Below are 21,723 nucleotides of genomic sequence, written 5' to 3'. Positions count from 1 at the left end.
GGATAGAGATTTAATCCCTTCTAGACTTAATTCAATAAGAAAGATGAGAGACAGAGATTCAACGTGAGTAGCATCTGGGCTTCTTTCTTGAGACAAATATTTGGATCCTTTAAGTCTTTGATTCTAAAGAGGAATCTTTAATTTTTCTTTTTTTTTTTTTTTGTGAGAAGGAGTGCTTAAACTGTGGATGTAACAATGAGATGATAAAGATATGTATTTGTGAACTTAGTCTTTGTTCATTGTAAGCTACCTGACTTCTGTTCATTTAGAAGCTCATCCACTGGCTAAAAGAACATTCTGTCAGTAAAATTAACTGACAGCATTTGAGTGAATGATAGGTTTAATGATTGCTGCCAGTCTTCTGTCTTTCTGGTAGCCCTTTATACATAAATGATTTCTGCATCTGATCCAGCATGATCTTCTAGGAATGTTCTATGTTTCTGTGCATAGTGGTAGGCATTTAGTCTGTTATGAAAGATCCTTTCTAATGTTCTCAGCGAGTGCTTAGCTTACCTGCTGATTCATAATGTTTGACGATCACATTTGAAGTGTATGTTATGGAGCTAATTCACTTCAGTTTCATAAATATCTAGTAGTTTTCTGAACCTGCTGAACTGCTGGTCCATATGCTACTTTGCTGGAGGTAGTTCTACAATTTTATTTTCCTTGAAATCTTGTTTTTTTTAAAGGTGTTACTGTCACAGGTTTTAAATATTTTAAGTATTTGTATTAAGGCTCTTTACTTTTACTAATGAAGAGTTTAGATTCTTGCTTGCATATTTAATTTGTCCAACATTAAGAGACAGGAACTGCATAAAAGAGAATGCACTTTAATAAAGTTGTCTTTCTTGCTTGCAAGTGAGTAAACAGAACACTAAAGTTAGTTTGTACCCAGTGAAATGCCCAAGAGATATGGATATAGGAGTTACTGCTGATACCGTAATCTTTTTGCCAGATAGATAGCTTCTATTTTGGGCGCCGATTCCACAGACCTTTTGTATGTTTGGACATCTGATTTGTCGTGTTCCTGTATAAACTTGCAACTGTGTCTCATTGTAAGCTCTGTAAGGACTGTGTAATTACTGAAGCAGGACTTCAGTGTCAAATGAAGCTTCTGGACACTGCCTCTGTTGATAATAATTATGCTCAAGTTGATAACAGTCAGTTGTTAGGATGTTTTGGAAGGGTTTTGTAGAGGAATGCAGTGGGTTGATTAACATTGATAATATACAGCTGTAGCCTTGCCTCGAAGGCATTGGGTTGATTGACATGGATGATGTGCAGCTGTAGCTTGTTCCTACTTAGCTTTAGTTAAGTAGTTTAATAGCACTGAGGATTGTGGGATACTGTGGTGGTTGGATGGAGGAGGGGTAGTGTAGTCTGGCTTTTGGAGGAAGGTGATACAGCACGGACTGTAGAATCTGACTGATGGTAAAAGTCTTTTTGCAGCCTGCTGATTTGTTTGTGCTGCAACAATTTGTGCCCCATGTGAGGCTGAGTTGGACTCCAGCTACAACAGGGTTTCATTATGTACCTGTGAAATGCATTTTAATTGATTTATGTTATAATGTAACGTTAAAGCAAACATTTGTAAGTTTGGTGCATGCAGATGGGGATGTTTCTCTGATGAAGCCCTTGAGAATGTTGTCCTTTGTTTTCTTGCAGACCGTTGGAACGTTCCAGTGAAGATGTAGATATAATATTTTCACGACTGAAAGAAGTGAAAGCTTTTGAGAAATTTCACCCAAACCTTCTCCAGCAGATATGTCTCTGTGGATATTATGAAAATCTGGAAAAAGGAATTACATGTAAGAGAGCTTCACATGATGATCTGTTTTATGTGATAAAATTGGGGGTTAGTTGGGATTGTCTCTAGGAGATTGAAGAAAGAGCACAATCAGTGGAACAGCTATAAAAACGTTTGCAGCCATAGTCATGGGGGAAGGCAGGACTAAAGTACTGCTTGCTCTACAAATACAGTGTGTACTGAATCTATGGCAACAAAGAACGCGCTGGATTTAGGACTATGCCACTGTTTCGTTGAAAGATTAGAAGCAAGTCATTTCACTTAAATCTCATTTTTCCCCAGTAAATGTATTATTGATCTCTTTTGTAGGCTTTTGCCCCTGACATCACAATACACCTATCACTTATGCATATCATTAATAGGATGTGGTTTGCAGTTGCTCTTGGTAACGCAAGACAGATTTGCAGAGCTGTGTACTGCTGTGGGGTACAACAGCTCTGTGCTTGCTCTGGCAGCCCGTGTGCCAGATGAAGGTGGACAGCCGTACTTGGTCTGTGAAGCTGAGATGGAAATAAGTGGTGGACCTGAGATGGGAATTTGTGAGTTCCCAGAGCCGTACCACGGGAATAGTTGATGGAGACCTGTGGTGGTTAGTAGAGTCTCAGGTACCCCTCAAGTAAACTTAGCATGCTTTAGTCACACAGCACTGGAGTTTGCTTAGAGTAATAGGAATTCTAATGGTCTGTAATCACACAGTTGGAATGCCTGAACATCAAAGTCCTGCAGCTGCTTCTCAGCCAGAACTTTTACAGAAGTCAGTGGGAGCTGTGTCTGCATCAGAAGATTCTGAATTTCAAAGGGATAATGTTCAGAAAGTCTTTTTTTATTATTGTTTTGTTTATTAACTAAGATAGCAGTAAAAGAGAAGCAAACAGGGGATGAGTGAAGCAATTCTATGTGGTTTCATTGTTTCTGTAACGTGTCGACCAGTTTACTAAAATACATGCTTTCCAGTGTAATTTGAAATATTATTGTAATCATAAGTAACTAGTCTGATATGCCGAATTCTATAGTGCCAGTAGTATGACTACAGTGGTACACTAATATGAGGGAAAATATTTGTTAATGTTGTTAAACTTAAGGAGATAGCTCTTATTTACAAGATTTCATCTTTCCAGTATTCCGTCAGGGTGATATTGGGACGAACTGGTATGCTGTTCTGACAGGATCACTGGATGTGAAGGTTTCTGATACAAGCAACCACCAGGTAAAATAGATTTTTCATTGAAACCATCCAGTCAGTAGTACTAAGAAAGAGTATGACATACTGAGGTAGATAACGACAACATATATTGTACAGGTATTTCGTCTTGTCACAGTCTCTGAGTCTCATTTGGTTTTAGTTGTCCTGTGTCTGTGGAGGCAAATCATGCCGTTGATTCCAAAAAACCTGAAATGTAATGCTCTAGAAAGGTGTCTACATTTTAATATGAAACAAGACTCCTCTGTCTTTTCTAATAATGTCATATGAAGTGAAGCTAAAGATATGGGAGTTGTTAATTCATTCCCTGGAAATATTTTAATTCATGCCTTGCTCAGAAAGTTCAAACCAAACCTACTAACAGTGCAGTCTTGTAACAGCATACTGCAGTCTCCACTGCAAGAATGGGTATCATAGTAATAGCAGAGTATTGGAACTGCTGCCATGTTAGACCAGAAGGCTGGAGGTAATACCTGTTCAGTGTTAAGAAACAGAAGAACAAGTAAAATTCCCCCCAAACTGCAAGCAATTTCTCATATCTTGGCACTCCTGGATTTACAAAATTGGAAATATAGAGTAAATACAAAAAAAAGAAGTATAAGATTTCTTCTGGGAATAGTCTCCCACACATGTTGTCTAATGTCATGCTGACAAGTCAAGTACTTCCTGGTGTGAGCTCAGTCTTCTGGCAAGGCATCACGTCCCATTCCCTACTTCGATGTTTGAGATCTGGGATTGTCCCATCAAGTAGCTCAGCATGGGGTTGTACCTCTGACATGTTACTCGTACCTTCACATGAGTGGTGTAGCTATCCTGGACCTGAAGTATAACACGACCTGTTTTTCCCACCTTGACTGAATATAACATGCGTGGGGTGGTGTATTCTTTGCCCAAAGTTTGGCTGACTGGAGAAGATTTCTTGCTCATAGCAGACTTACAGAAATTAGATTTTTTCACTTTGTTGAGCACTGTATCACCATTGGTGAAATTGGGTCAGAATGCAAGTCAGGACAGTGTGTGAGCACTAGGTCTTTCTACTTCTTACAGTAAAATGATAGCTACAAAAGGGACTTCCTTCATATAATTATTTTTGGCAGCCTCTTTACTGTGCTAAGTAGAGACTGACTGAGAGTATAATTAGCCTATTTTGAGCAATTCTCAGCATGGCCTGGCTGTCATTAGTATTGTCACAATTTGGAACGGTACTGGGCTCTTATGAGACCCTTTTCTGTGCAGGTCTAAAGCAATCAGGAATATTTTCTGGTGTTTGCCAAAAGATGGCACTATGCTGCTGTTAAGGTCCAAAGTTCTTTACTGAATCAGAAAAAAAATATATCCACAAAAGTATTCTGGATGAGGAAGTTAAATTTAAAGTCTGTTTGGAGTGTTACTCCATTTTAGCCTTTTAAGAAATGTAATGTAAATGTTTTTTTCTGCTTGTTCAAGTTTACTGGATTTTCCTACCAATAGGAAACTGCAGAACTACAATTCATGTAGTTGTAGTTCTAGAAATTATATTCTGCAGTAATTTCTTAACTTCATGTTTCCTTGTCACAGGAACAATGAACTGAATTCTTACAGCTGCCTAGTTCTCTTATGATAGAGCCTCACTGCCGAAAGGACAGCAGCTCATGCATTTACCATTCCAGTTCTTGTTAAGTTTGGTGGTTGCAGACTCCTGAATGGTATTTGAGTCTAATATTTTCTCTGGTTTTCCTCCAGCTTGGTGTTTGTAGAATGTCCCTCCTTGGTCTGCTCCTTGTCCTGCCTTTAACCTCCTAGGTGCCCTGTTCCAGTCTTGTCAGTACCCCTTGTTGGCATGGTACTAGCTATTCTTGAGCTTGAAGTACTTGCTAGCGCTCCCTGCCTACTGTGCTCACTACAAATCCAGACGATGGAGGAAGCACAGTGTAGCTCCATAGGCCGGCAGCCCTGACAGACTCAGTTGCTGTAATTGTGCCAGCAAATTCCAGCTAGGAATGGATGACCAGTTGTGAAGATGAAGGGATGCTTGTAACCTATCTTGGAGCGCATTTTCCAACAACAGCACTCAGGAGCCAAAAGTTCATTCACAATGTCATAGTAATTATTAATTGCTCTGCCATTACTATGATACCATAAATTGCACAAATGCTAATGAGAAACTTCCAACAGAGCAGAAGAGATACAGAAGTTTACTTGAGTTTACAAGTTTAGAAGTTTGGAGTCTCATGTAAATGTACAGAAAGAGTCTGACATCTTTCCTAGGAAGAGAGAAGCTAACTTTGTATTTAGGTTTCTGTTGTTTAAAAAGTTGTAAGACATGACTAATAATTTTTTAATACTTAAGATGAGTGGGAGGTTGTACTCAATGACCTCTCGAGTTTTCCTGCAGCTTGAATTATCATATATTATATGTTGATGCCTGAAGTGTTAATGTAAATACAGAAAATCAATTCTCTTGATTAAAAATTAGTCCTGCTTTACTAGGTGTTTATCTGTCTACCCAGGGAAGTTAAATTTCAGCAAGCCTGGGAATAAATACATTGTGTAGCAGCTACCATGTGCTATCTCTTTATGCAGTCAGCCTTGGTGTTTGGTAGCTTTTGCCTATAAAAATGCAGTAAGTTATTGTGCACTTGCTGTTTACTAAGAATGTCTTAATGGCCTTTACTCCTACAGAGGCATGTAGTTACATCTTGCACTAGAAATTATATCTAAAAGCACTAATGAATCAACGCTTCAATGCAGCTAGTGAAGTATTAATTCATACACGTTCTTGCTGCGCATTAGCTTACTTACGCAGGCCCCTGTGATTTCTCACAAAAAGTGTTAGTAATACTGATTAGGACCAAGTTAAGAATTCATATAAACACTACCTATTATTTTCTGTTATGATAGGAGGAAGCATTCCATGTACTGATTTAAATGTTTTAATAAAGCAAAACACGAATACTTAGGATCTCATAGATAGGTCTTGCTTTCACGCATATAGAAAAATCTTATGACTGCTTGCAGAACTGTACTATGTCACAAGAGGGCAGTGTTATAATACATAACAAACGGCGTATGGTCAATGTTTAATACTAAAATGACTAGTTTGAAAGCCATATTCAACTAATTACAATATATCTCTTTTAAAGAGTTTGACCAGAGCAGATTTCTCTGTTACTGTTGGTTCTGTTCCACTGCGGTGGTAAAATATGCTAGCTGCTGCTGATCATGGTGGTAATTTAATTTGCCATTGAAATGGATAGAGATCTGACAGGATTACTCATCTAGTGCATTGAGTGGTGGCTGGTCTGCTTTTGCTTTCTATACTCTTTTCTATACTAAATTTATTAATTTTCTGGGTATTCAACAATCAAGAAGAGACTGAAGATCACTTTTTTTTAAAAGTAAAAATGTCACACTATGAATTGAAGAGGTAAGTGTAATGAACTGTGTTGGTCTTGTCTCAACTTATTTGTAGCAAATACCCTGATAAATATTGTACTTAAGTCACACAAAGACTTAGTCAGTCCCCTTCAAAATAAACAGAAAATGCAGCCTCTTCAGAATCTATCAGAAAGAGGTCTTTGCCCTCAGTTATGAACAGATTCTGAATTTAATTTTTTTTGGCACTGTTACCTACTCAATGTTACAACCAAGGTATATAGTAATAAAAGGCACTCTTAGAGATATTCCTAGTTTGGTGGTGGTGTAAATATACTGCTGACTGCCCTGTGTATGATTAATTTTTGAACCCTGTTTTTAAAACAAACAAGTTCTAACAGATGACTGCTGGTAACATCTCAGCATAAAGCTGGGAATAAATGCATTATGACAAAAGCATCAGTGTGACAGTTTTCTCAGATTCTGCAGCATTGTGTTTTGCTGAATTAGATTCAGAGCTTTTCACACCAAATGATTATGATTTATATTCCTATCTGATAAAACAGGAAGGCACGAAGAGAAGAAAGACAAAGACCAAATAGCAGTTTGATCTGCAGTTCTGCTGTAGTATGCCAGCTGAATCAGTGTATGTGCTGGGGGATATTGCTAGTTTGTCTTGCCTGTGTTTTTAGTGGAGTTTTTTTGAGCTGATCAGTTTTTAAAAATAGACCAAACTTTAGAAACAATTAGCCTTTTATAGAAAAGCTTTAAAGGAGGAGCTGTGTGTGCTTGGGTGGTACAGCAGTGTCAGTTGTAGGAAGATGTAGAGGGCTGGGGATCAAAAGCCAAGTGAGTTGGTGGGGTTGCTGAGAAGAATGTGAAGAAAGAGGTTCAGCTGTCCATGTAAGAAGGGGAAGCATTTCCTGGCTGTTTGAAACTGAGGACAAAGCAGGTATGTGTTAAGATGAAGTGGAAGCAAGGAAGGGAATTTAAGCAGGACAGTCCTTGGAATATTGCATTCTGCATGTAAATGCCATTATATGTGCATGAAAACAGTAATTTTGTATTTTGGAGATTACCTATGTGAAGTTGTGACATAGGTTTGTGCTATATTCTGTAGCAGGGGTCCTCAAACTTTTTAACCAGCGGGCTGGTGCGTGGATGAAGTGGCAGGCAGTCATCTGCGGCTGCTTGGTTTCCTCCCCCCAACCCCCAGCGGGGGGTGGGGGTGGGTGGGGCGGGGGGGTTCTGTAAATACCGGGGGCCAGATTGAGGACCCTGGGGGGCCGTATCCAGCCTGCGGGCCGTAGTTTGAGGACCCCTGGTCTGTAGTGTAAATATGCCCAAGATAGCTAGCTTTAAATTATATGGTTTGAGAACTGCTCTACCAATTCTGACACAGAGGTTGGCTGCACAAGTACTCAGCTGAGAAGCAGGGTGTGTTTTCCTATGCTGTGCTCCACAGCGTTGTAGTTGTACTAATTTTGGTTTTGAATTTAGCTTATTGAAAGGTAATATAGAGAAATCATTTCTGTCTGCCAGGTAAAAGTTCAAGACATTGCAGGTAGCTTTTAGAGCTATAGAAAAGTATGGAAATAATGAATGTTATTACAGTTCCATTAATCTGTCTGTAAATATTTTACTTAGGAGCTAGGAGAGAAGTTGGTCACAATCTTAGAAGTATGCTTCCTTTGAGCAAATCACTTTGTCTTATGTATAAAGAGGATGGCCTATCGTATGTTGGCAAACTGCAGTTCTAGTGTGGGAGTAGCAGTTTGATAAGGATTTCCTTTCTGAATGGCTGAAACATACTGCAGTTGAGGTAATGGAACAGTAAGTCCCCTTCAAAATAAACAGAAAATGCAGCCTGTTTAGAATCTATCAGAAAGAGGTCTTTACCCTCAGTTATGAACAGGTTCTGAATTTATTTTTTTTTACACTGTTACCTACCCAATGTTACAAACAAGGTATATAGTATATCGAATTTATAGAACTGATGGTTTACGTTCATGTGAACCCTTTGGTTTCTCTGTTATAAAAGGAAATTTTTGCTCAGGACAAACTGAACTGTGTCAAAGTAATAATAAGCAAACTTCAAAATGCCAGCTTTTGCACAGCTCCAGTTAATCATGGAGATGGTATGGAGTCCTGGAAGGACACAGATGCAGGGGTGAGATAAAGGTACAAGGTGTGAGAGAATGATGAAATTAAAACTAAACTGGCTACATCAACTCCTTTATAAATTCAAAACATTGCATGAACTAAAGTTTCAAAGGAAAGTCCCCAATCCCTTTCAACCCAGAACTTGTAATTTTTTTTTTCCTATTTTCTTTCTTCATTTCTCTTTCAGACACCATGATTTTATTTACACACAGTACAAGAATTCTGTTTGCCACGTTGGAAAATAAAGTGTCACAAGTCAGGGAGGAGCATGTAGGGATGTGCCTTGTGATGGTGGGGGGAGTCAGGCAGATCCTTGTTTCTCATTCTTGTCCATTCCATAGAATGATCTTACGAATTCAATAATGTTTTAGGTTGATGTGAGGATGAAGTTTAACAGCTCTTTCACTGCATGTGTCTCACCTGCCAGTGAGTCAATGAAACTGAATACACAAACAGCCTCTGATGTGAATGCTACCATTTTATAGTGTGTTCAGTGGACAGCTATCAATGGAAACAATCTCATCTTTTTAAGTCTCTAATTCTGCCTTTTAAATAGCTGTGTGAATTTTAGCTGGTTACCAGCAGCTGGAACCCCCTGCTGCTTCTGGGATTGCAGAGGGGAACAGCAAACTGAGTTTTGAGCTGCCAGCAATCCTCCTGAGTCTACACTGAACAGCAGGAGGTTCTTGAGTGCAAGGTTAACAGGTGTAACAGGAAATGCACACCTGATTCCCCGGGAGACTGGAGATATATGAACGTGGGGCAGAGGGAAGATGCATCTCTGAAGTCTTGAAGAAGACAGATGGGTTTGCTCCCTTGCTGGCTGTGAAACTTCATCTGTATGGAGAGCAATGCTGGCTGGGGAAAAAATCTGAAAGAACTTTCACTTGATAGAAGCCTGGACTTTACTTTAATGAGTGTAGATAGGACCATTCCAGTTCCTTGACTTAACACCCCACAATGTTAATTTATTTCTCAGGCTGAACAGTTGCCTCATCAAAAGTTATCTTAGAAAGTGGTTCCTTAACCAACACCTTTCTTTTTCTCCTCCTCTCTTGTCTCTCTTGGAAGAGATACTCTTTAGTGTTGTAAAGAATCAAAAAAAGGTGAAGCATTTCAAGAGTTTGGTTTTTTGGAGGGAGGGAAGGGAATGAGAAAGAAGTTGGAACTTTATAAATAAAGTTAAGAATAATGTACTGGAGACCTGGACATCAAATTTCGTGTGAGCAGTAGGCACATTTTCTTTGTAGCTCCTTTGAGTGCAATTGTGAGTATAGTAGCATGCATATAGTGTTTCAGCTCTGAAAGGTAAGCTTGTTAAGGCACAACTTTAGTCTATAACCTCTACTATAGACTATAGAGACCTCTGTTTAGGTGCGTAGGTGCTTATTCATAAATGTTTTTTCTTTTAAACAGTGCCTGTTCATATTTGCCTTCCTTGAAAATTTATTTCTGACAGTTGGTAAATTCTTCCTAGATCCTTTGAGACATAATTGATTTTGTTTTCCTGAACACATAATTTTATATGGTAAAATCTGAGCAAAAGCAATTTGCTATGGTTCAGGGAACTGGACTATTATGGGCATTTGTCTTTGTAATGCAATTATAAAGCTACTAACTTGATCTTAATAACATTTGCCTATTACCACTTATTAGATGCATGAAAGGAAAACAATGCAATTTTAAATACAGAAAATGATGCTGAAGTATGCTCATGCTTCTCTCCTGGATTATCAGCCACAAAGATGTAGCAGATGGGATGACAAATTTTTTTGCTTTTATTTTTGTAGATGTTTCACGAATCAGTTTTAGAATTAAATTCTATTTATAATGTTGTATTAAGTAAAACTAGCATATTTTTAATATGTTTATGTATATTTGTATGTGTGTATGATTTCCTTAGGTGCAGTTTGTATCAATTGAAATTATTAATGCTGTTGCTATTTTTTTCATTACTCAAAACAGTCAGTTAAGGCCCAACTTAGAGATGTAGGTAAGTGTTCAGCTTCAAGCCTGTACTCAGGAACGTAGCAACTTGTAAGCCTAAAAGAGAAAATGTATCTAAAAATCTTGATCAGCAAGTTTTTTAATTGCTGGTAGTCTATTTTTTTTCTACAATAGCTCATAATTAATATTGGAACTATTACAGAGGAGTTCCTGGCCAAGGGGATTGATTTAGACATCTTTCCATCACATGAATGGCATGTGCTCATACAGACTTTTTTGAAGTGGACTTTGCTGCATGTTTGGGACCATCCCGAGTCCTCTGTTCCAGGTTATTTTGGACTTCGAGTTCTCTTGAAATCTCTGACTTATGTGAAAATATTATTGTTCTTTGTCTGGCACTTAATTGGTAGGCATCCATTAACATTTGAGAGGTTTACTGGCATTTTCAACAGAAAGGCAAAGAGTTGGTTGAACTGCACGACTGTGTTGCGCACAGACCTTGTACAATAAAGAAATGCATTATAAATACAAGAAGATAGTATAATTGAAAGTTAGGATTACTGAGAAAACATAACTGTCACCTTTTTCTTTCTGATGAGGGTAGCCAATGTAGGGCAGAAATTTATATTCCAAGATTGCATTTCTGATTTCTCTCACATTTTTAAAGAATCTCATCATTGCAACAGTCTTTAGAGGCAGATGAACAGAGGTCATAGCCTTCTTCCAAAGATAAAGGTGACTTTTGTGTTCTCTGCTTTGCAGACAGAAATGTCTATTTCAACTGGTCATAGAAAATGGAAGTAATGCTTGCTTCCACATTGAAGATTCATGTTTTGTTAATCATCATATTGACTTTTTGTTGGCATTTTTAATTAATATTCTTTTAAAACAAATTGCTGGAAAATCATAAGGCAGTGCTATTAGAAAATGTGACATAAAGACTCTTAAAACATCCCGGAATATTTAATGTCCTTTTATTTTTGATTCAAAGGATGCTGTGACAATATGCACTTTGGGAATAGGAACTGCTTTTGGAGAGTCCATTCTGGATAACACTCCTCGCCATGCTACTATCGTTACCAGAGAACATAGCGAGCTCCTTCGAATTGAGCAGAAGGACTTTAAAGCACTTTGGGAGGTAAATTCAGTTTTATTTGCAGTTTATGCAGAAAAAGTGATACAATGTTTGAAGTGTTTATAATGAAATATAAGCACGTTTATACTGTAAGCGAGGTAATAATTCTTTTAAATTAGTTTGGATAAAAAGTTATTTCTTCTTAGCACTTCACATTCTACATGATTACTCTTGTATTTCTTTCTCACAGACTTCTTCTAATGAGGTAGCATTAGTGGAATTCGTTTGTATACTGCAGGTGTTGCTTTCTTGGCCTTAAACTTGCTTATAAGGAGAGTCTATCCTTAATATACTCTGGTATTATAAATTATTCTCCTTTACTCCTGTCTCATCACCAGCTGTATGAGGTTTAGAATTTGCAGATGGATCAAGATCACTTAAAAATTAAGTTACTGACTGTATGTGAATTACCCTAAAACTTTCCTTTGTGGAGAACATACTGCTGAGGTTATCAGTTTGTAATCTGTGTGTACTTTGGTATCCACACTGAGAAGACTTCATTAACAAGTTACTGTGCAAAGTTATTGAACTTCAATCAGTTTGTGTTTTTGTAAGCATTACACTTGATTTGAAAAGTTCTGGAATTTGGAAGGCATCCTGTTGGCCTGGCCTACGCTGCCAGCTTGTTTTAAATGGTGACTGTACATATTTACATGTTGTTTAGAGCTGTCAGATGGTGTGACAGTGTCATAAAGTTGCAGATCTAGGGACACTGTTTAAGACATAGATGTTGGTTGTAGCATTTTCTTCAGCTTCTGTCCTAAGTGCAGACAGGTGGATTTTTTTTTTTTTTGGCTTTCTCTTTTCCTGAGAAAGAGCAGTGAGCAGTATTATACTCCAAATAATCATCCTAAAGCAGTACCTAAAGTAAGGCAATCGGAAAGAAAGGCAAATCCACAAGTAGCTATACTGACTGAGGAAATGGCACTAGTATCACCTGTCTGCAAATACGTTGCCTTGAAATGGTGCAGCGTGGTCAAAGCATGCAAGACCATGTGTAAATTAAATGTGCTTGCCACTGAACAGTCTCTGCTCTGACAATACCAGATTTCATCCTTGAATTGCATACCCAAAAAATGGTACAAATTATGGCTAATGTCTACAGCTAAAAAAAATGCTAGTAAAGTCTTATAGCAAATGTGAAGAAATTCACAGTGCAGTATTTTTCTGCAGTTAATGCTTTTTTTCCATACAGGAACTGCATTATAGTTTTAGACCCTGGCATTAAAAGATTAAAACAGATGAGACCACTGGCTTATATAACATATACTATGCTTGCTGCTGGTTGGAAATTTTTAATGTGGATAGTGCTTTACAAGCTCATGATGGAGGAGAATAAATCCAATTGTAGGTTTCTCAAGACTACTTTTTTAAATTCACTTTTAATTGGCGTAAGCAGAGTCATTTCTGCTATATATATGACTTCCGGTAAGCATTCAGAGATGTTAAGTTTCCTATCAGAAATACTGGGGGAGTGGAAGTTAAGTTCCCTTCTTAAAAACTGTAAACCTTAAAACATACTTAAAGTTGTTTTAAAACAAAAATGCCTATGTGATTTGCTCTTTAATCACTAATACAATGTTATGTCTAATAGTTTTGCTGATTTTGAGTTTTTTGATCATAGATGCTTTTGGAAAAGTTTATGTGTTGAAAGTATCGGGAGCTGGGAGCTATCATAGGAAGCCTTAGTACGCATTTTGTATGGTGCTGATTTTATGAAATTGTGTGGTAGAGCATGTCACAGATGCTGCAGGTGTCAGTCACAGACCACAATTTAGCTTTGTGGTGTTTCTTTGTCTTTTGTGCAGTTTTACAGTGAATGCTTAGAGTATTTTGGTGTACTTTCTTTCAAGGAGGCTATCCCTGTGCTGTTAGTGAGTGTAAAATTATGGCACAAAATACAGCTTTTCTGGTTAGTCTGAGGCAGAATTAAGTTGTTCGTTTTTTTCAAGGTAATATTTGTTTCCTTGTAATCTACTAGTCCCAAAATGCACATAAACTGCAGCTAAAGTATAATAGACTGTCCAAAACAGATGGAAGATTATTGAATAAAATTTCCCCAAAAGATACTAGCAATAGCAGCAGTAGTATGTTGCTGTTGTTGTTACTATTACTATTATCTGAAGAAAAGAACATACTTTTCTATAGGGCAACTTTTTGTTGTGTTATGGATGTTGTGTTGTTTTGTTTGCCTTATCCTGAGATTCAAGTATATTTGCTGTGACAAAGACCATACGAGGAAATGGTTATTGACACAATGTTGTGCTGTTCAGTTAATTTTTTTGTTGTTGTTTTTAATGAAAACCCACAAAAAGTCAAGAGTGGATCACAGATATTTAGTATCAGTGGTATCATGGAAAAAATTGGAAAAGGCAACATTGTCAGTGTCACTTACCAGATATGGTAAAAACTAAAATCTAGTGCATACACATTTCAACTCTCCAGACAGCAAGGAGTCAATTCCAAAAGGAAGTAGTTGCTCTGTTAAATTGTTGAATAGTTCTGAATAATGCAATACTGCAATTTAAGAACAATCTAAATAAACTGTAGGGTTGGAATTCTTAAAATAGTTACTGCTTTTATGAATGTAGGATTTTTATGATTAATAATAGTACTAAAAAAAAAAATACATTTTGCATATGATTAAGTTTTCTGGGTTACCTCCCTCCCCTGAAATGCACTTTCAGGGAAACTTTACTTTTTTCTCTCTTTTGAGGGAAAGAACAAATGAAAAATGTCTGTTAGCTGATGAAAGATTTTTGGCCTACAGAGCATGGAAATTCCAAGACTGTAATGTTTAATATTATTTTTAGGTTGTGAATATAATCTTGGAAAATGAATTGGTATCAATTGATACAGTACTGACTTTAATTTATTGTGCAGCTAACCTGAAATGATAGGAATAAGAGCTATGAACTATTTTCCTTTATAGTAAAAATTTGTTAACACAGAAACCTATTGATGATGAAGTTTGTGTTTGCAACAAATGCTTTTCTATCCCAAATCTATGCAGTTCTTTACAGACAAATAAATATGCATATATACTTCTTTTGAAATTTTCATTACAAATCCTGAGACTAGATTGTAAGAGAGAAAGATATAATACCTATCTATTTTAGTTATTTTTAAGTGTAGAAAGACTTTGCAGAATCTCTGTAACTTCATATTATGAATTTACTGACTCTTCTGAGTTTTGTTTAAATTGAAAAGTAACTTTTTCATGTATTAGCTGTCTTTAGGAAACAGCTGTATTGATAGAATGTTTCACAGACCAGGTGTGCTTTATTAACATACTTAATCCATAATATACAGCAAAGTGTATTCATTTCTTTGAGTACAAATTATAATTGCATGTGTACCTGAAAGGAGATTGTACTTCTGAGCAGACTGTTTTATCATTATTCTTCTGTCAGTTTTATAGATTTAAATACTGTTTAAGGAAAAGATAGGATATTCTTTATAAAAAATGTAGTAAAATGCCTTCTGTAATACACAGAACCACATATTCAATCAACCCTTTAAATACAGAAATATTTTATATGACTTTCATTTTTAACAGTCAGGGAATGCTGATCAAAACAAAAGGTATTGTCCTGATAACAACCATTACCAGTTAAAATGGCCTAGTCTTTTCTTTAATGACTGTCTGCTGAAGTAGTATCCTGTTCAGGAACATAGGTTGAACTTCTAAGCTTACTTATCCTTGGAGACTTGTTTTCAATCAATGGCTGCTCTAGCAGACTGGAGATGATGGAATCTCTGGTTAGGTTCTCAGACAGCTGAATACTGTTCTTTGATGAAGAAGCTCTAGAAGGTTATGGGAATGACTGGTGACATGCTTTTATGCAGCAATTGCCCCTGGCTTTCATCTCTGAAGAGCACTAGCAAACATGAAAAAAGTTATTTATCACTGTTGTAATACTGTGGACTTCCAAGGTGCTCTATGAATCTATAGGACGAGGTACTCTTTGTGTTGATAACTTGCTTTTTCCCTCTTTAGCATCACTGAGTGTGGTGCTAGCTACCTTGCCCAAACTGTTTCAAAGCACAAAGGAAAACACATCCAAAAATAAACATGAAAGCAGAAGGCTACACATGAGGAGCTCTGGTCATGCACATCCTGTTGGGTCACTGGGTTGCTCCACCCCTAATAGTTGGATTCTTTTAAGCAGAGGAGGAGTGAAATACATCCATTTCAGCAGTGTTATCATTACAGAAGTTCTCTGTAGTTCATCCTCAAGATTTGTGCTTTCATGCAGTTGCAAACTGATTCAAACCCAGACAGGAAGGGAGTGAATCTGCTGAGAGGTGACTTATTTTTAGAGGTCTTTCCTACCACAGTGAATTACTCAGCCTTCCTTGGATAACATACAAATAACCAATTTCCTTTTGTGTGGAATAAGATTATGTTAGAAGTTACTGAACATGCCTTGAGAAACATTTGATCTTGAGTAAATGAAGAACAACTATTACTTCGGTATACAGTAACTTTGGAGAGAGGGAGTCTTGCCCCTGTAAGGTCAGAATGAATATTTTAATTTGTTTTAATTCATATTCAGCAGCACTTATGCGTCTTGTAGTCTGATAAAATGTAGCATAACTTGCTTCCTGCCTTTGCTCATCTGATGATAATTCAGTAGCCCGTAGCAGACTTCACTGCTCTGAAAAGATAGCTTTGGGAGAAGCAGCTTTTTTACCATCTTTGTTTTCTGAACACTCTGGATGTTAGTTTTTAATGAGCTAGTTTAAAAACAGATCCTCTGTCTGAGCAGAAGAAATCTTACATACTGTTCCGATGGAATGCGGTGTAGGAAATACATGTATGAAATGGCATGCTGACTTGAACTTAAGCCTTATTTAGAAATCTCAGGAACAGTGCTACAAAGTTTATCAGAATTGAGACCACAGCTCTTACTGCATTTGCATGTAATACCAATTTGTCTTTTTAAGGTGTATGTAATTATATCCCTTATATCAAGGTACAATATAATCTTATACCTCATTTTTTTGTGTCAGGATTATGGCAGCAGGGATTTTGAAAGCACTGTAAAATGTTAATGAAAATGAACACGTAAGGATTTTTTTGTTTTATCCTTATGGCCCTACTGTAAGTACATTATTTATCAAAGTATGTTACTGAATCTCTTGTAGGTGTTTTGCAGTGTGGTTCAGTAGGCAGCATTTCAGAGATGCAACCTTTTACTCACCTTAGGCTGGAAAATACGTGTTACATTGCTACTTGAGAATGTTCTTGCTTATTTCTCTGCTAGACTCCTGAATGCTTCAACATGTTTAAGGAGTATTAGGAATCTCATGTAAATGTCAGTAGTTTCTGATGCACCTTTTCACCAATGAGTATTCCATACCAGAAATTCTTTCCAGTTTAAGTGAGAGATTAAATTTGATCTGAGAAATTAAATATTGAGAGGGGGGGAATCAAAAAATCAGATTCATGTCCAACCCTTGAGCTGTCAGCTTGATTTAAGGTATACTACTCTGCCAGTTTATAGCCCCATAATCAATTGCAGAAGTCTTTGCTCTGATTTACTGATTTCCAATAGGGAAACATAATAGAAATATAAAACTATAGTTAATAAAATATAGAATATTTAGCTTTACAGAATGGGTGATCATGTAACTTAAAATAGTGAAGTGCTTGGAGACTCACAAAAGTATAAAAAGGTGGTCTTGGAACACTCAGCTGTATTTGCCTGCTTCTGTCACACTCTCCATTGACTGCTGAAACTCTACCTTGATGATTTCTTCCTCTAATGAGGTTTTATTTGAGAAATGTGAAGTTGATCAGATTGTAAGAGCCTGTATTTGCAATGTAGCTAATACTGTGTTCACCAACCTCTCAAATAGCCGTTTTGTCAGTATAAGGAAAAAATATTCCATGTTATCAGATACAGCATACAACACAAAAGGAAGTTGTGGAAGGGCCCAAGTGTGTGGAATCTGTTGCCTTATGCTGTCTGCAAATCTTCAGTTGATGACCAATTCAAATCTGCGTGCAAAGAAACAAGCTAGTGTGAGAAACATTGACAAATGAAGTGGTTAGGCAAGCAGGAGATTTTTTTTCCTAGAGTGACACATGGAAGAAAGAGGAATATAAAAAGTCCTTCTCCCCTCTCTAGCTTTAGAATATGACAGTAAACACAGAATAGGCAAGATGTGAGCAAAGCTTTGGGAATAACTAACATAACACCTTCATACCTTCTGTGTTAATACTGATAAAGCATGCAAGTGAGTAGCAGGGGAAGATTTCAAAATTGTTATGATACCAAGAAGGCCAGATTGCACTCCCAGTTTTGCTGGTGTGAATTGAGCATATTTCAGGTGAATACAGTAAAATTGCTTTGCTAAACATGGAGCTAAGTGGGAGCAGCATCTGGCCTTTAGTGCTTGCTGTTACATTGATTTTGACCATCCTTGTGATATGCTTTTACGTTTTTTTCTCTTGTTTTGCTTTGTCAATTTCTAATTTTAATGAGTGGTGCTCTGTCTGGTAGAGCAGATATAAATTATATGGAATGGCATTCTATCCTCAGTAGGCAGACTTACATCAGAACAAGCCATGTTTGTCAGCATAGCAAACACAGTGACTGCTGCTTTCATTCAGGTATATTAATCGCTTCATGTTTTAAAAAATGGATGCAGAATTTGTGAACGCTATTTATGACAGCGTATCTCTTAAGATAACCTTCCTGGCCATTGGCAGTGGAGAAACATGTCTAGGAACTAGATTTTTCACTTCAGTAACACAGTTTTTCTCTTGACCTGATATGCACTGGTAGAAGTGTACAAGTCTTTTGATAGTCTTACTATGATCTGTTCTTTGCTAAATAATAGCATTACGACTAAAAAGTTCACACTCGATATTTGTCCACTCTGTCAGATAATTTGCTGTGCCATTACATGTAGTATTTAGTAATGTCAGTGAGGCAGAACTTCTGCAGAAGACCAAGGGATCCAGTTAGTTTTGACTCTCAAAGTATCCTTTTCTTTGTTGTTATTCTTGGTTTATGGTGACAGGCACAGGTGCTTCAGGCACCTCTTAAGTGACTGGAAAGATTGAAAAATAACAAGCTGATTGGAAAGGCCTGATCATTCCTCATGTCTCTCTGCAACAAACTTACCTGGTGCATGTTTTTCTGTCATCCTTACAATCAGTTTGCACTTCAGTCTCCTAGCTTATTCTGAGTCTATTTCAATAGCAACATTTTGTAACTGTGTCACTGATCTCCGTGTGGAGGTGGAATAAGACTTTGTAGATCTGATTTCTCTGAAATCATACTAGCATGCCATTTCTCAAGGGTGCAAATCTGTATCACTGTAGTAATGCCCGTCAGCTTGAAGCCCCTGTTGAATCTATTATACCAGACACTGTGCACAAATATATTGTCATTCTTATTTACAGCTTTTGTAAATGTTTATATGTTTATTTACACTTCAAAAGGTCTTAAATTATGTTGCAGAAAGCCTGACTTATTTGAGGTTCCTTCTTAGATAAAAAGAAATAGAAACATCCTGTTAGTCTCCCTGATAAGTAATGCCTTTATTGGTTTTCTCATATTTTATCATGGTTAGAGGTAAAGTTGAAAAATATGAATTCATCCAATTTTCAAGTACAGAAATTATTTTGATTAATTCTTAAAATATTTAAATTACAGAAGAACATCTGACAAACTGAAATGTATACACTTAGTCTGCAGATGTTTTTGAGGCTGCTATCTTTCTTTGAAGCTTTACTGCCAAACTTGCACTTTCTATAACCAGCTTTTTTATTAGCAAAGGAATTGCTTTTCATCTTCAGCAGATTGTATTATTTAATGTGGTATTTCTAAGTGTGATGTGTTAAATGGTAAATACATATATTGCAAAACAACTGGGAGCCTGAAAATCTTATTTCAGGGAGCAAATTTCTGGCCTTTCTTCAGTTCATTTTTATTAGGTAAAAATGTCTTTCAGAAGAACTGTAAGTTTTGAAGCTTATAAAATTTGTTCTGACTTTTTTCCCAAATATACATTAACTATAAAATATGTATCTCATTCTCATCTGTCGCAGAGAAAAAATGCATAACACAGAATTATTTGTTTGTAGAAATGGGTGTGTAATCTATCTACTATGTATTGTGTGTATGTATTACTATATTAAATTTATATTTGCCTTGTCAAATTGCCTGGAGCTTTAGTTCTAACTGCATTTGTGGTTGGCAGTGTCCTTTCCTGCCTTAGAATGGATACCAAAGTGATCAACTGCGTAAGGCTTTGCTTACACTTCTAAACTTTTGGATTTGACACAGACTATCTGTTCCTTAACTCAACTGTAGGATCATATGTGGATGAGATTATTTTGGAGACTGATACTTTCTGATCTTGTCAGTGTTATCATCTCAATCCTTCGTTTCTTTTCAGATGAGTGGTGATTTTTTTTCCTTACAGAAGAGGTTAATCTATTATTACTGCTTCCTCCAGGTTCTTGAGGAAAATAGTAAGCCCTTAGAAGCTTTCTTTCAGCGATGAATTTTTTGTTGCTTTACAGCAATGGATATGGTTATGTGTTCCTCCAAGGCATTCCTATAGAATGCGTGCTTGTATGCTGCATTTGAATGGGTGCTTTCTACTTGTGCTATATAAAGGGTCAGGCAAATAATGTGAAACCATTTAGTAGATCAATGGATATGTTTTAATATTGACATTTTAAAAATCCATTAGCTTAAACCTGCTGGCATTAAAAAAGTCTTGGACAACAAGATCTGTGGCAGTAGAAGATCTTATGCAGATTAACAAGCCGAAAGCAAGGTTGTTCCATTATATGATTATTTTTTTTATTCTGACAGTCTTGTCTTGTTTATAAAATTTTGTGAAAAATTTTGAAAAGCAAGGAAAGCGAGTCCTATGTAGTGGAATGTAAATTGCTCCTTCCTTAAGGAAGCACTCCCTTGAGTGAGCATTCAACACCTTAAAACTCAAAACAAGTTAAACCCCAGACATTATCAATTTATTAGGTATATGGATTAATAAATGGGCTCAAAAAAAGTGCCCTTTGCTTGCCTTAGATAGTACAGTTCTGATAGATGTTTTTTTTCTGGTCATAATCAGAGCTGTAATGTTCAGTGTTTGCCCTTTAGACTGGTTCCTCCCCTCTTCTCATCCACGGTGAAACCCTGCCTTATTGAAGTCAATGGGCATTGTGGGATTTCAACCCAGGTAATTACTAATTGCCTCCCTCTCCTTGTATAATATACAGCACAGGCTGTTAGGAGTAGGTTTAAATCCTCTACCCACTTCCCTTCTGTAACAGTTCCTGTCCACTGACATAGTTGATGCAACGTGAGAGCATGAGGCTGGAATCATTCAAATGATTTTGTGGCTTAGTAGTAGTTCAGGAGTGCTTAACAAAGTGGTCAGCCCAATACTTGTACTGAGGTAAATTGTATCAAAGTCTTGCAAACCCTAGGCATTCCAGGGGTACGCTTAAAAATGAAAATATAAAGACTTAAAACTGAATATGGAATATTTCCTGTTGCAGAGAATAATAACTACAGGGCCCAACCTGTCATCTGTGCTGATATGGCCAGTCCCAGATATCAAGAAGAGAAAGAGGTGTAAAAAAACCCCGAATAACCCATGTGCTTGCTCTTGAATCAATCCTTGTTTCAATCTGAGCAGTGGAACCCTGAGTTCTCGGGGTTAGTGGGTGTTGCTCTAATTCCATTAGTTCAGTGTGCTAAAAAATTCCTGGAAATCTGTTTACCAGGAATGTGAAAGTATCAGGCCTGAAACATCCCTGGGGCCTGCAGGCCCTCAAATCTTTAAATCTCAAGAGGATTTATGGAGCAAGCGGTTCATAGATAATTTTCTTTTCTTTTGGTTAATGGTTGTTTATGCCACAAATAGTCAAGAGCAGGTGACTTTCTAAGGCATGTGGTCCTTGTATTTTTATACTCTAATGAAGTGGATGTTCACAGAATTTGTGTTTTCAGCTAATGTTTCTTTTAAAGCCTGTTGTTGAAATCAGTGGTTTATCAGAATTTGTGGATTCATAGCATCAGTCTGATGTGATGCTTAAAGCTCATTTTCTTTATCCTTCGTCTCATGCCTGATTAGATA

At 37.0% G+C, this 21,723-nt stretch overlaps 1 protein-coding gene across 4 annotated transcripts in view; it reads left to right on the top strand.

Annotated features, from left to right (window-relative positions):
* Positions 1–21,723, top strand: part of RAPGEF4 (Rap guanine nucleotide exchange factor 4) — a 209,043-nt gene that overhangs the window by 61,748 nt on the left and 125,572 nt on the right. For 3 of the 4 annotated variants that reach the window (XM_080399584.1, XM_080399586.1, XM_080399583.1), the window contains exons 2-4: positions 1,666–1,808; positions 2,926–3,014; positions 11,464–11,610. In XM_080399584.1, the coding sequence (XP_080255710.1) occupies positions 1,666–1,808; positions 2,926–3,014; positions 11,464–11,610 (379 nt within the window). The remainder of the gene's footprint in view (positions 1–1,665; positions 1,809–2,925; positions 3,015–11,463; positions 11,611–21,723) is intronic. The other variant, XM_080399585.1, reaches the window with a different exon arrangement.

This window comes from Falco punctatus, assembly GCF_963210335.1.
Source record: "Falco punctatus genome assembly, chromosome: 8".
In the NCBI taxonomy this organism is placed as follows: Eukaryota; Metazoa; Chordata; class Aves; order Falconiformes; family Falconidae; genus Falco; species Falco punctatus.
This window is presented reverse-complemented; position numbering and strand designations above follow the sequence as displayed.